Raw genomic sequence first — 15946 nt, 5'->3', positions numbered from 1 at the left:
AGATGTGTCTCTTCTCCCCCGTTTATTTATGTATTCACTTATTCATTTATTTATATTAAAACGTTTTTGACTATATAAATAAAGACTGCTCAAGAAACTTTTGATTTCTTCTGCATTTCGAGGACGTCCTGAACAACCATTCATCTTTACCTCACAGCTCAAAGGCACGACAACTCTGGGAGTTTCTTTCCGGCGGAGGTTCACCATTAACTGTGTGTCGCATCACCAAGGGGGTCCCGGAGGTGACGGGCACCGAGGCGGTGGAGGCGGGGCCTACGACAGAGGGCGGACCCCAGACTCCGTGTCCACCCTCAACCTCCACCTGGCTCCGTAGACACCCCCTTAGACAACGTGCTTCGAAAATAAAAAAAAAAAGGGGGTTTCAGCGCGGGAAGTGCTCTCAGCTGTCAGAAGGTTTTCGTGAGCTCTCTCCTTGCGTAGCTCCCTACAACCTTCGGGAGAGCGAAAAGATGCAACGCCTGGAGCAGTCAGAGCTATGCAGGACCAACAACGGGCGGAGGATGGGCCGCCGCCTGCTGCCGCCAGCCCCCCAAGCACACAGGCCTCGCGAGCCACGGCCGCCAGCAGCAGTGCGGCGTACACCGCAGAAGAGAAGGAGGCGTAGCGGCGCCGCCAGAAATAGGCGGCGTGGGCGGGGCCTTGGCGCAGCAGCGCGCGCTGGCCTTCGGGAACGCGGCGCGCAGGCAGCGGAGACCGCAGCGGCCGCGGAGGAGGCGGTTGCTGTGCCGGAGCCTGGGGTCGCTGCTTGAGGCGCAGGCGCCGTGGACTCATCCCGTTCTGGTCCTTGCATCGCTGTGGGCTCGTAATGGCGACCCAGCAGAGGCCTTTCCACCTGGTGGTGTTCGGCGCCTCTGGCTTTACCGGCCAGTTCGTGACCGAGGAGGTGGCCCGGGAGCAGGTGTCCCCGGAGCGGAGCTCCCGCCTGCCCTGGGCTGTGGCGGGCCGTTCTCGGGAGAAGCTGCAGCGAGTCCTGGAGAGGGCTGCCGTGAAGCTGGGTAAAGGGGGCGACTGGGACGGGGCCCCGGGACCCCGGTCTCGGCCCCACCGCCGCGGCTCTCATCCCCAAGCCCCTTTCTCCCGGCTGAGGGGTTTCAGTCGCCTGAAATGAGAGGTTCTCTCCCTGGGTGCCCCTCGAGCTCCCCAACGCTGTTAGCGGCCAGGAGGAGGAGCACGGGGCTCCTGATGGCGTCAGAGCTTCGTTCCGTTCCCTAAACAAACAAGAGAGAGAGAGAGAGACATCTCCCCTTGAATTTCTCCCATAGTTAGGGAATCCCCACTGGCGAAGTAGGAACTTTAGTTTTTCCTTTCTCTGCTCCGTCCCCTTCTAGAGCAGGGGTAACCTGGTGGGCCTGGAAGTCTCTTAATGTCTGATCGGGTACAAAAGTAGAGCACTGGTTCCTTCAGGATGGTTTGTGCTCTTCCTTTGCCTTGTGTTTTGGAGATGGGAGAGGAAGCTTAGGAGTTTTGCGGAGAACGTTGCTGTGGCTTTACTTTTTTATTTAATTTTTACTTGTAAGCATTCTCCAGCAGTCCCACTCTTCATCCAAACATTTTTTTGGTGTTTTTGTTTCGGCCGTTTACTTACTCTTTCGGCATTCATTCAGCCTGTTTTTATTGAGTGGGCTTTTTAATCTCAGGTGCTAGTCTAAATGCTGGAGATACAGATGTGGCGGAGAGAGACACACACACACAGACCCTACCCATGTTCCCCGTGGTGGGAACATCTAAGTTAGGAGTCAGTCGCCTTTAACTTTGGCTGTCAGTTTTCCACCCTACTGCCCTGTCCTACAGACAGACAGCACCTATTAGAGTTTCGGGCATACTTCGTTCTTCTCCTTCACCTTCATCTCACTTCCTTATAATTCCACACAGAGCCCTGTTTTTGGAACCTGTTTTGTTTGTGGTTGGTACAGAAGATACCATGTAGGCTGGACTCTCATACAGCTCTCCTGCTGCCACTCCCAAGTACAGAATCTTGACCAAAGAGCTTTTTGGTCTTTCTTTACTTGTCCAAGAGAAATACCTTCACGACTAAAATATATGCTTCCCTTTCTTCTTTTCTGTTCAACGAGACTGTACAGGTATAGCCTAGTTGCCTACCATTTGTAGTGCCCAGATCAGGTTATTGCAGGAAATACACCTTGAGCCATGAAACCTGCATTACTCTATTGATTCAGTTTATTCCAGTTATTTCCTTATTATGAACCTGAGTGTTCTTCCCTAGACTGTTTTTTACCTCAGTCCTCTTTTGTTTCATTATGTTGATGTTAACTCCCCTCCTCATAATTTTATCGTTGATGAGAAACTACTTTTATAGTATAATAGTATAATTCTTCCTGGAGAGGAGGTCAGGAAAATCGTCTTCTCAGTATCTGAAAACTTGTAAAATTGGCATTTTGCATAGAGTTGTCATTTACACGTTCCTTATCTTAGATTTTCTTTTAAAGTTCAGTAATGTGTTTTATTAACTCTTAGTTTTAACTCTATTTTCGTCATAGTCTTTTCCATTTTTTTAATTACCTGGTTAAAAACAGTTTTATCTTTTGTTTGAGAGGGAGAATTAGCTTTTAGTATATTTAGTAAATTTGCCGTCACTGGTTATTATGAAAAGAAGGGCTGGGCGATCTAATACTGTATCGGGATTTGCTTAAAACAGTTTATTTCTTATTTTAGGAAGGCCGACACTGTCATCTGAAGTTGGAATAATAATTTGTGATATCACTAATCCAGCCTCACTTGATGAAATGGCTAAACAGGCAACAGTTGTCCTCAACTGTGTAGGACCAGTAAGTAATCTGCCCTTCTTTGAATCAGAACAAACAGTCTATTCATTTCTAGCAGAATCTGGTATTTTATATTCCAGAGAAGCATAAGGACAGGGGACAGAAGAATTGATTCAGGGCCTTAACCCCGTATGGGGAGTTTTTACTTCTCATGAGAAGCAAATGGATATGACCAAAGTCTCCTGAGAGAGAGAGTGACACTAGACTCCAGGAATGTGTGCTGGTTTATTTAGTGGTTACAGCTATAATTGCCAGACTTTTTTTTGTGCTGCATGCCCCTTAACTAAAAAAGTTTGAGCATGTACCCATAATTTACTTTTTATTTGTTTTTAAATTACATTCTGTATTACTGTACCAGTACATATGTTAGTGCATGTACAAAGAAAGATATTAAAAAAGGATTTGTTCATTTATTCAGTAAATGTTTATTGAGTGTTTATTATATGTACACTGAACTAGTCTACGGACATAATGGTGAATAAAACAGAAAACCCCTCATGGAGCTTACAGTCCAGCGGGGAGACAGAAAAATAATGTTATAATAGTAAGTGACAGGTGCTTTGAAGAAAAATAAAACAGGGAAGGGAGATAAAAAGATTGGCATACCAGTCTCTGTTAGATGGATGGTCAGGAAGGTCTCTGTGAGGAACTGAAATTTGCATAGGGATCTGAATGCAGTGAGGGAGTAAATCCTGCGAGTATTTGAGGAGAGGGTGTTCCAGGAAAGAGCAAATACAAAGGTCCTGAGATGAGCATGTGCTTGGCCAGACTGAGGGATGTGAGAGAGGCCCGCGTGGTTGGGCGTGAGCAGGGCAGAGAGGTGGGGCGTTAGACTGGAGAGGTACCTAGGAACTAGGTGGTTAGGTCTGCAAGGTCAAGATCAGGGTTTGGGTTTCCTTCTAAGTATGAAAGAGCCATTGAATGGTTAAAAGCAAGGGCATGACTTGATTTACGTATTTGAAGTTCTTTGGTTTCTGAGAGGAAAAATAGATGGTAGGGAACCAACAGTGGAATGGGCCAAGCAAGCCAAGCACAGGGTAGGAGTGTTAGAGGTGGTGAGAAGTGGTTGAAAGCGGATATTTTGAAAGGAGAACCTCTAGCTGCTGCTGTTGGACTGGATATGAAAGAGACACTTGTGGTCTGTGTAACAGGGTGAACGTTGGTGACATTTATGGATCTGAGGAAGCTTCCTCAATTGTCAAAACATTTGAAAACTAAGCATCTAGAAAATTGTTGATAATTTCATCAAAGGAAACCAGAAAGGTTTTTGATTGTCATCAAATGAAATGTATTTCTATTGTTTATTTCATTAACTAGTTTAGAATGTGGTCTGTGGTTCGTTGCTTGAATCACTGTCTTATATATATCCTCAGCCAGCTTGTCCCTCCCTCCCAAGTACTCTGGAGAAACCCCAGCCCTGGTTATTCCAGCTCGCTGCTTACTCTACCTGAACATGTGTAACCCAGTCTGGCTGGAGAAAAATGCATCCCGATGCTGACTAGTCCCACGTTCAGTATGTGGTTACAAACCTCACGTGCAGCCTCAGGACCTCCAGCAATTCGAATCTATTTTCCTAGGCTATTTTCTCTCCTGCTCACTGAAGCAGCAGTTTTATAACTTCTTTTTTCTCATACTTTTAGCATTCCACCCCTTTCTTCCTTTTTCCTCACTCTTACCTCGTGATTTTCTTCCTTCCTTCTTTCCTTTCTCCCTCCCTTCCTTTCTTTCTTTCCTTTTTTTTTTTTTTAAACTATGAACATACAAGCTGTCAGAAGAGAATTTATATCACCAGATCTTCCTATCTGCATTGTATCCTGACTCTGCCTTATCTCCTTTTACAGGGAAAAACTACCCCTGCTTCTCATGGACATGGTATTCAAAGACTTTATATTTACAGGTTTACAGTTACACATATTCTTATTCTCATCAAATTTTGCCTCTTGATTGGATTATTTCTCTCAACATACAAATATGGGATTATATCTCCCATTTAAAGAAAAACTTCTCTGAATTCTGCATGCTCCTCTAACTACTCCCATTTTTCTGTGCCCCTTTTTAGCAAAACTCCTTGAAAGAGTTCGCCTTACTTACTGTCTCCACTCCCTCACCTCCTCCTCTATCTAGTCTTGTCAGGCTTTTATCCGTACTCCTTAATTGAAACTACTCTGCCAGCATCCCCGTCCTATCGAATCCAGTCGTCAGTTCTCAGTCCTCATCTTAATCAGACCTCTCAGCATTTGTGACAGTTGATCACTTTTTCCTTTCTTCACTTGGTATCTGAATTCTTGCCCTCTCCTGGTTTTCTTTTTCTCCACCAGCTTTGTCTCGGTCTCCTCTGTTGGATCTTTTTATCCTCCTGTGAATGCCAGAGGTCTCAGAGCTTAAGCCTTAGAAACTCTTTTCTGTTTATATTCCCTGGACCATTTTTTAATATTATTATTATTGTGGTAAAATATACATAACATAAAATTTAGCATTTTAACCATTTCTAAGTATACACTTCAATGACATTAAGTACATTCACAATCTTATATAACTGTCACCTCTTTATTTCCAGAACGTTTTCACCATCCCAAACAGAAACTGTAACTGGGCCAGTATTTTTTAAACTTTGTGAAATCAGTTCAGTACGTTAAGATTAGGCACTGAAAAGAAAAACCAGACAGACTGAAATAGAAAATAGGGTGAATTACACGTAATACAGGCAAGTACTGGTTCATGAAGCTTTTGTGTCAGATATATTTGTGTGTGGAGCTACTATGTGTAATGAATTTCTTAGGGTGGGTTGTAGTCAGAAAGAATTGAAAGCCATGGCTTTCAATACCATCTGTTTGCTGATGATGCCTACATTAATTTATTTCCACTGAGGAACTACCCCTTAAACTCCAGACTGGTGGATCAAATTACCTTCTGGATGTTTCCAGTTGGATGGTTTATAGGCATCTCTAGCTTTTTGCCCCCAAAACATGCCTCCTCCCTAAGCTCTACTTGGAAGGTCGTTTTCACTTTGTAATATGGATTATACTCCCAGGGGTAGACTCCAGTTTACCAGTTTTGGTGTCATAATTTGTTTCTTTGAAGGTATTTTTTTTTACCCATTTCTCTATTTTGTGAGGGCCTCTTTAGTGAGAGCTAAATGATAGCTGTAAAACTAGTCAGGCATATGTAAACAAGTATTATGTCGAAATATACAGAAAATGACTGAATGAATACTTGTAAGCATTATTCTTTATTGTCTCCTGTGCTAGGAAGTGGAGGGGGAAAAACTGCTGTTGAGAGAAAGATGATGAATCTGATTTTGGATGTGTTGAAACTGAGGTGTCTGCTAGATATTTTTGAATTAAGACAGGAAATGCGTACTATATAGTGGAATTATTTTTTTAAGCAAGTGAGGAAGTCAGGGTGACGAGGAAATAGAGGAGAGAAAAAGAAGCCAAAGTGAAATTCGTTTTGCCCCATGTCCTGTGCTCTTGCGGGTCCTGAAGTTTATAACAGAAGCCACAGATGAGGCAACCTCATCAGTGAGCAGCTCTGGAGATAGGAGTTGGACGTCATCAGCATACATGTTGTAGTTGAAATCCAGAAAGTTGGTGAGATTTTCCAGGGAGAATGTCTAGGGAGGTGATCTCCACCTCTAACGTACGTAAGAGTCACCAGTGAGGCTCATTTAAAATGCAGGTTACTGCAGTCTACCCCAGAAAACTTATTACTGGAGGGAGTTGGGGTGGGACTGAGTAACCAGCATGTTTAACGAGTGACCCAGCTGATTCTGACCCAGGTGAACTACGGGGCAACTTGAGGTATTCGGGGGTAAAATAACCAAAGGCCAAGGAAATTGCTAAGTGAGTTTCAAATGGATATGTGTAAAGATTACCCAAGACGATCCATTGGGTACAGAAAGAAAATAGAGCTTTGACTTGTACTTATTTTAATTTCAACTTTATGTCCATTTTATGTATGTTTAAAGTGTATATTTTATTCGTATAGTAGTCCACGTATGTCATTTGTAAATAAATTCATACAATTTAGTAGATGATGGATTTAGAATGTGAACTTGGGTCCTGCTGCCTTGAAAGCCCTTGTTTGTTCCGTTGTACTACGTTGCCTCAGAAGTTAAGTGCTTCAGTAATTTTGCATGGTTGGTGAATAGCAGAGGATGAACTAGAACTTAAACACACTTTTCTAGTCCTGTAATTCCAGTGTCATTTGCTGTTTTTAAGAAGGGGGAGGAGGACGTGGAGCTGAGGCTGTGGAGTCAGGTAGAGAGGAGCCTAGGTGACCCACTTGAAGAGGTCGATCCCTGTAGTGCCCTGTCTTTTCTTTGAAGTGTCCCTTTACCTGTTTCTTGAAGGCTAGAAGAAGCAGACCATCTCCTTTCTCCATCTTTTGCTGTGAGGAATGAGAGGAGCAGAGGAGTTTATGCTTCCGCTGACCCTTCCCTCACAAAGGGAAAATTCGTCATGCTTCCTTTGAAATGGGACTGACTCTGATGTATTAACTATTATATAAAACTTCTTAAATTTTAATTCCTTGAGTTTGAGCAACAAATAGTTCGGGAGATCCAAAATCATACAGGCTCAGAATAGCTACTTTGTACAATATTAAACTTATCCCCTCCAAACCTCTTTGTCCTTTCTTTATTTTGCTAATACTGCCATTAGTTGTTGGTCCCCATGTCCAGCTAATCAGGAAGTCCAGTCATTTCTGTCTTTTAAGTGTATCTCACTCTTAGTATATCCTTCCGCTTCCTTAGTTTTGTCCTTCATTTCTTACCTGCCATGAGTTTTGTTTTCCAATACCACAGGCAGAGTGATATGTCTGTGTTATAAACGTTCCACTACTGTCCTGTTTAAAATACTCTAGGAGGGCTCAGCAATGCAGAAAAGATAAAGTTCAGTCTTGATAACATGGCACTCAGGGTCGTTCCTGATCTGGCCCAAGTGCTTCTTTCCAGATTCATCTCTTACCACTTCCCTCTCCACTGCTCTGTGCTGCAGCTATCCTGAGCATCACCCTTTTTTACACTTTGACATATAATTTTCCCTTTATTTGGATTTTCTTTTTCCTGGCAAATCCTTACTGTTCTTCAGAATTCAACTCAAATGAGTCACTTCTTTTGTAAAACTTCCGACTTTGTCTTCAGTTAGAGGTAATTCCATCATGCTTTTATTTACACTGTGAGAGTCAGTAAATTGCAGTTGACATTATTTTCTCATTAGGCTACTTTATTAATATTTGATTTCTTAATAGTGAAGACTGTACTTCCAATACTCAATGGTATTCCTTCATTTAAGCTTGCTAAGTAAGAGTAAACTGTTGGTTTTCTTTATTCCCCCAGTACCGATTTTATGGAGAACCTGTAGTAAAAGCATGTGTTGAAAATGGAACTAGCTATATTGACATCTGTGGAGAACCTCAGGTATGTAAAATGGAAAAGAAGGAACAAAATTAACAATACAACTTTCTGTTAAAGTGAAAAATATTTAGTGTAATTTTGCAGACAGATTTTAGAAGGTGATGACTCCGTAGCATTTAGAGATGGTATTTCATTGAAAGCTTGAAGGAGAGCATGATGGTAAGGTCTTAGCTTCAGTTTTCTTGAATTTTTCTTCCCTACATCCTGATTTCTTCCATGGCTTTTGTGTATAGGATGTGTTGATTTATATTGCTACTGCATGCTGTAAACAGAATTAATTAAAATAAAACTTGCTCAGAGTCATGCAACCATTAAGTAGAAAAACTAGGACTTGCATTGAGGTTTGCCTGAATTAACACTGCAGGAAGTGGAGTGTTAATAAGCACTGAGCTACACTAGCTCCTTTATAACTGTAACCTCATATGTCCCTATAGTCTCTGCTGAGTACCATCATCAGTGTGCCGGTATATACATACTTAGAGCTTATCAGTTGGTGATGTATATTGGAAAGCGTTAAGAAAGTGTAAATTACCAAGACTGATAAAAGAAGAGGTAGGAAATATGAATGTAAAAGAAACTGATTCCTATCTTATTTAAAATATTCTAGAGCAAAGAAAATGGTGGAAAGCTTCTAAGTTATCTTATAAAGTACTATGAACGTGGCATCAAAACCTAGTAATGATCCAGAATATATATAAGTCAAAAATACAAACTTAAATAACCCAATTTAAAATGGGCAAAGGGAAGAAAAGAGGCAAATCACCTGTTCAGAATTCCACATAATTCACATAACTCCTGTGCCCTCGAGGAGGGGGAGCTTCACTCCTCCCTCTTTCTGTGGGGGCTGCACAGTCGCTGCCTTCCAGTGCGTACAGTATGGAAGTGGGGGGGGACTGTACAGTGGAGCCACCAGACAAACGCTGCCTCAGCCAGGTATTCAGGGTCAACATCACCAGTGAGAAAGTATGTTGATAGTATGTACTCTTTTTTTTTTTTTTAATGATTTACAATATTGTGTTAGTTTCAGATGTACAGCAAAGTGTTTCAGCTATATATATATATTTTTTCAGATCCTTTTCCATTATAGGGTATTACAAGATACTGAATATAGTTCCCTGTGCTACACAGTAAATCCTTGTTGTTTATCTATTTTATACATAGTGGTGTGTATCTTTTAATCCCATACTCCTAATTTATCCATCTCTCCCTCCCTCCCACTTTGGTAACCATAAGTTTATTTTCTATGTCTGTGAGATAGTATGTACTCTTGATATGACATCAGGAAATGACACTTTACCCCGTCTTCCTCCCCAAAACCTGTAACTCTAGTGTAGTCATGAGAAAATCATGCGATAATTTCCAATAGAGGGGCATTCTACAAAGTACCTGACCACTACTGTAAACGTCATCAAAACCCAGGAAAGTCTGAGGAACCAACACAGCCAGCGGAGCCTAAGGAGGCATGACAACTAAATGTAGTATGGTATCCTGAATGGGATCCCGGACAGAAGAAGGACATTAGATAAAAACTGAGGAAACCTGAACAAAATAGGGACTTTAGTTAGTAATAATATATCAGTATTGGTTCATTAATTATAATAGATGTTAATGTAAAAGACGTAATGATAAGGTTAACTGAGTGTGGAGTACCTAGGAACTCTCTAGTACTCATTTTTTTTCTGTAAATCTGAAACTGTTTTTTAAAAAAAACAGGCAGAGAATTTGAACAGACACTATTCCCTTCTTGTGTTCCCTCCTTTCCTACCACTCTTTCTACTTACATATGTGCACAGATATATGTCTGTAATGATGTTCATCTGGAAGATGTGATTCGCGGTAACTTTTTTTTGTTTTCTTTGAACTTTTATATATTAAATTTTCATAATAGGTATTACTTTTGCATTTAAAAGTCATTCTAAAAAATGAATTAAGTCAGATCTGCATACCTCTCACATCACCTGGAACATAGTAGGTATGTTTGCTGAGTAAGTGCCAACTCTTTGACAGTTAATATTTTGCTGCAGAGCCATCTTGGTTAGCATTTTCACAGTTTAATTGCTTTGTTTTTAAAGGTAAATCATTTAATTTTGGCCTAGATGTTTCTCCGTAACTCTGATTCAGATCTTTTGTCTTGAATCTTTAGTTTCTGGAACTAATGTATTGGAAGTATCATGAGAAAGCTGCAGAAAAAGGGGCTTATATTGTTGGAAGCAGTGGCTTTGACTCCATTCCAGCAGATCTGGGAGTAATATATACCAGAAATAAAATGAATGGTAATTATTGATCAAGAAGCAATAATGGAATTTAAAATAGAGGTGTTTCATGTTTGTAATTGTGGTGAACTAAAATCTTCTTGAGAAAAGAAACAGAACTATTAATGGGTAGTATTAAAACACATACTTTGTTTTTAATATAGCTGTACTTGTTAGAAAATGGTATTGACACTATTGTTTTTTGAGGTATGGATAGTACTATAAGTGTTCTAAAGGAAGGAATTCTCCATTAGAATTTAGTTGTGGTTATAGCTATAAAATTTCTGGAAAAAAATTTTTGGCAGGCATTATAAATTCAAACTTGCTTTGTTTAGGAATTAATACATCTTAAAGTATAATTTATACACATACTATAATTGGAAAGTTTTAATTTTTTTTAACGAACAAAGCTAGAAAGTATTGAACAAGGTTTTTGACATCTTTTTTAGCTCATTTATAAAATGGAGACAATAAGAATGGAAAAAAATCACTATTATAGTAAAACAGTGGAATGTTATACATACATAAAAAGTGTTCCTTTATAAAATGACCTGAAGCAAGTAAGTCCAATTCTATATAAACCATTCTAGAGCTTAAAAATATGGAAAGTGTTCCAGTTTATATTAGAAAGGTAACTCTGAAACCAAAGCTCAACAAAGGTAACGTGCATGCTCGCCATTTATTGATTTTAGATTTTTAGAAATTGAGGAATAGAATACTTTCTTAACACAGTGAATGTCAGAAAGCAGTAGCCAACATCATACTTAATGATGAAACGCTGGAACCATTCCCAATAAAGAGAAGGGCATGAATTGAACATCTTTAAAATATTTATTTAGTTTTCAACCCATGGATCTGGTATATTTCCATTTATTAAAAAAACTTACTAAAAAAATCTCCATTTACTGAAAAAGTTTAGACTGTTTTTCATGGTGGTCCTACATGTTTCTTATTGAGGTTATTCTTAAATATTTAATAGTTGTTATTTTGAATAGGTCCTTTTTTATTTTTAAGGGAGAAATATTACCTTAAGATTTATTTTAAAACTTTTTTTCAGACACTGAAACCTAGGAGTCAGCATTTAACAAATACCCCAGCTAATTGTTGATTCAGGTGGCTCACATTTCATTACATACTGCCTTAGGCGATACATGTTCTTTCTGTGCACAGGGTTAGATCAAAGAGCCATGTATCCAGGCCACATTCTCTTAACAACTCTCAGAATCCTCTCCAGTGAGTTAGAGTTTAATGATCTATTCTTGGTTTTTGACAGTGTCAGATAAGTGATATTTATGTGGCTTTAGTTCTTTTCTGCTGTAACGTCATTGTGGATGGTGTGGTTATTTGTTACCTTGCTCAGTGTCAACTTTCTAAGGCCCCATGCTTTAATTTTCTCTTGGAATTAAAACTAGGAATACTGTCTCTTAACAAATTGATATATTTTATCAGATTTTGAGAATTAGCTAGCCCATTATGTTTTTCTTTTGTCTTACTGCTCTCGATAAGCTCAAAGATTAATTAAATACTTAACCACTATACGTATGTATTAGTCCTCATGGTTAATATAATTGATTTCTCCCCTTTTTTTCTGGCCTTGGTTTTCTACTTTGTTTTTACTCATTATATTTTTATTTCATTTAAATAGCCTTACTTTAAGTATTTAATAAGCCATCACAAAGGCCCATTTTGGTAGGGTTTCTGTATATTCATTGTAAGTCACTACTAATGAGTCTTCTTGAAAGCTCTCATATTGGAAAATAGAATAATTCCCATAGACGTAGTTTTGAGAACTGATGGCCTTCCAGAATCAGTGAGCTAAATTGTTGCCTTATTGGAAGAGATTTTTTGCAATGTCAGTTGGAATACTAGAAAAGATTTTGTGAGTACCAGCAGTTAATTTATACTAAACTACTATTTTTCTGATAATTTATCTGGCTTTAGCTGCTCCTTAAATCTGTTTACAATAACCTAATAATACCATTATAGCACAGATTTTCCTGATTAAATCACTATAGGCCTAATAAAAATGTTCCCTAAATGAATAGGAATAGCTTATTATTACTTACCCTGGGTTAATAGATTTTTATTTGATTTTACTTTTACCATTTTCCTTCTCTTTTAGGTACATTGACTGCTGTGGAAAGTTTCCTGACTATACATTCGGGACCTGAGGTTAGTTTTTGTTTGTCACGTGTTTTCTTTGTTAATATTAAAAACATTTTGGAAATGACACTTGCCTGTTAAAAAGGTTTTGATTAATTAAATTGTATATACAGTTGTAATTTTTAGTGTATGAAAGTCACTGTTTAATTTTAAAAAGTAAAGATTGCTGAGAGTTATTTTGACTTAAAATAGAATTTGTTTAAAACTGCACAGTTAATTATTAGAATGAGTTACCATCATCCTAACACTAAAGATCTATCATTGTTATGTGATGAATGTTGTCAGCCTAGAAAATTATCACCTTAGTGCAAATCAGTGCATTTTTATTATGTGCCTAACTTGGAGTTAGGTGCTGTTGTGGCCATACAAGAAATGTACAATGTAAATGTAATCTTACTGAATTTATGGTCTATTTGGGAGCATAAGATAGTTGCATTTCTGGGAAAGGACCATGTTTTGTGGTAGTAGTTTTACTGCCAGTAGTGTCTAACCCAATTCTCTGTCTGTACTTGAGGCTTCATAAGTATTTGTTCTCTTTAAAAAATATTCAGTATTTCAAATATTGTGTAATGCAAGTATATATAGTAGTGCAAGATAGTGTGACACATAAATGAACAACATGCAAACCCTTAAAGAGGTAATAATTTAGACAAGCAGGAGACAAAAATTGTTATTAAAGAGGTCAGATGAAATACTATAGGATTCTGAGAATGGGGAGTTACATCTAGCTGGGAGGCCAGAGATCAAGGACTTTTTTGGAGAAGCTGGGATATGGAATTTTAAAGGTTGGTGCTGAGGAGATGTGGATAAGGGAGAGGAAATAGTTTAATAAAGATGTAACTGTGGGATGGAGTGGAGCATGTTTAAGTAATGGTTTTATTTGTCTGGATTGTAGGTTCAGATGAATAAACATGAAGAACTATATAAAACTTGCTAAAATTTGTGGTTACAGATAATATCCAGTAGAGTATCAGAATAAAGGGAAGTGACAGTGGGCCTGAGTAATTTGGGAATGCCTCATAGAAGCCTTATTAAATTGAACCTTGAAAAGTGAATAACATTTGGAAGGTGAGAGGCAGCAACCTAAACAAAGGCTCAGAAATGAGAAAGAAGGACATGCTTGGAGGTCTGGGGAACATGAGTTAGAAAGCCAGCTCAACCTGGTTTAAACCAACAAAACAGAAAGGAATTTATTGATTCATGTAACCAAACATCTGCAAGTAAACAGTATGGCTGGATCTGGATATTCAAATGGTATTATCGGAACTCATTTTTTTCTCTTCCTCTTCCTGTCTCTGCATTACTTCTGTGCTCCTCAGTGTAGGCTCTCACAATCGGGGGGGAAGGTGCTGGCAGCCCCAGGTATGCATTGTCCATAAGGTTCATGATTTCCCAGGAACAGCTAGCAGAGTTTGAATATTCAAAGATGGGGAAGATTAGTCAAGTATTGGATCATTTGGTCATTCTTGAGCCAAACAGTGTGACCTGGGGTAATGGAGTAATAAGATTGCCCAGGCCTGGGTCATGGGCCTCTGGAGAGGGAATCATAGGGCCAAGCCCTTCTCAACAACACGTAACAAACTCCAAATAGGAAAGAGAGTGTTGTAAGCAGAACATAGGACAGGGGAATTAAGAATTCCCTGCAGGAAATTAGTGCAGGACTGACAAAAAACAGATGTCCACTACAGGGAGATAGTGAGAAAACAGAGCTAGAAAAGAGGCTTCTTTTGAAAGAGGAGCAGGAGATGATCTGTAACAGGAGATGATAATAGTGTCTCCTTCATATGGTTGCTCTGAGGATTAAATTAGTCAATGAATATAAATCAGAACAGTGTTTGGCACTTTACAATCACTCAATAAATGTTATTAAGTCCTATTATTATAAGGACTCAAAGTTGGGCCTTAATCAGGACCAGACATTTGAAAACATCGAAATCAATGCAGCTCCTTCTCATTCCCCTTAAAGCAAAATACAGAGCCTTAATTTCACAAGGATGGACAGAGATAACTCCCTTGATTCTATGCATCCCTTGGCACAGGATTGTTCTCCTCCTACTCCTTATCCTGCTTTTCCCCTTAAGCTTTGTTACTTTACATAAAAAATTGAATCTTAGACTGTGTATTAGACCATAAAGCAAGACTCAAAAGAATTTCGGAGAGTTGGAATCATATACTCAAGGACAGTGCTGTCCAGTAAATCTTCCCGCAGTGATGAAGGTGTTCCGTATGTGCTATATAATGGCTCCCATACGAGGTAGTGCAGCTCCAGAGCAGGGTCAGCCCACGGCCTGCTTTTATATGGCTGCAAGCTAAGAATAATTTTAATATATTTAAAGAGCTATAATAAAAAAAACAATATGCAGCAGAGACCAGATGTGGCCTACACAGCCTAAAATATTTAGTTTGACCTTTTACAGAAATAGTTGGCCCACCCCCCTGTTCTAGAGTATGTTTTAGACTATAATGAAATTATACTAGAAATCAGTGAAGAGATAATAAGAATTCAATGTCTTCACTTCTTATAGGTTGTTAGGATTTTCTGTATACTCTTAAGTCCGTTTTGGTAGTTTGTGTCTGCATTAGTTTCCTAGGACTCCCGTAATAAAGTACCACAAACTGGGTTGCTTAAACAAGGGAAATGTTGTTCTCACAGTTCTGGAGGCTAGAAGTCCATGATTAAGATGTTGGCAGGGTTGGTTTCTTCTGAGGGCTGTGAGGGAGAATCTGTTCCATGTTTCTCTCCTAGCTTCTGGTGGTTTGCTTGCAATCTTTGGTGTTCCTTTGTTGTAGATGCATCACTCAGACCTCTCTTGCATCTTCATATGATGTGCGTGTGTCCAAATTTCTCCTTTTTATAAGGACACCAGTGGTTTGGGGTTGGGGGCCCACTTCCTCCAATGTGTATGACCTCAACTTAACTAGTTACAATCTACAACAACCCTGCTTACAAATAAGGTTACATTCTGAGGTACGGGGGGTTAGGCCTTCTACATATAAATTTGGGGTGGGTACAAAATTTAATCCATAACAGTGTCTTTCTAGGAGTTTGTCCATTTCATCTAGGTTGTTTAATTTGTTGGCATACAGTTGTTCATAGTATTCCCTTATACTCTTTTTTATTTCTGTAAGGTTGGTAATGTCCCTTCTTTCATTCCTGATTTTAGTAATTTGAGTTCTCTCTCTCTCTTTTTCTTTCTCTGTCTCTGTCAGTCTAGCTAAAGTTTTTTCAATTTGGTTGATTTCTTCAAAGAACCAGCTTTTGGTTTCATTGATTTTCTCTATTTTTCTATTCTCTGTTTTATTTATTTCCA

At 39.2% G+C, this 15946-nt stretch overlaps 1 protein-coding gene across 1 annotated transcript in view; it reads left to right on the top strand.

Annotated features, from left to right (window-relative positions):
* The first annotated feature begins 680 nt into the window (after positions 1-680).
* The window catches only part of SCCPDH (saccharopine dehydrogenase (putative)), a 45996-nt gene continuing 30730 nt past the window's right edge, over positions 681-15946 (top strand). Inside the window, exons 1-5 of the mRNA XM_082341261.1 lie at positions 681-1016; positions 2695-2807; positions 8143-8223; positions 10364-10493; positions 12595-12644. Of these exons, the coding sequence (XP_082197387.1) occupies positions 827-1016; positions 2695-2807; positions 8143-8223; positions 10364-10493; positions 12595-12644 (564 nt within the window). The 5' untranslated portion in view covers positions 681-826. The remainder of the gene's footprint in view (positions 1017-2694; positions 2808-8142; positions 8224-10363; positions 10494-12594; positions 12645-15946) is intronic.

The sequence above is a fragment of the Balaenoptera borealis genome (assembly GCF_965194805.1).
Source record: "Balaenoptera borealis genome assembly, chromosome: 1".
In the NCBI taxonomy this organism is placed as follows: Eukaryota; Metazoa; Chordata; class Mammalia; order Artiodactyla; family Balaenopteridae; genus Balaenoptera; species Balaenoptera borealis.
Note: the sequence above shows the minus strand (reverse complement) of the source record. Positions and strands in the feature narration are given on the sequence as shown.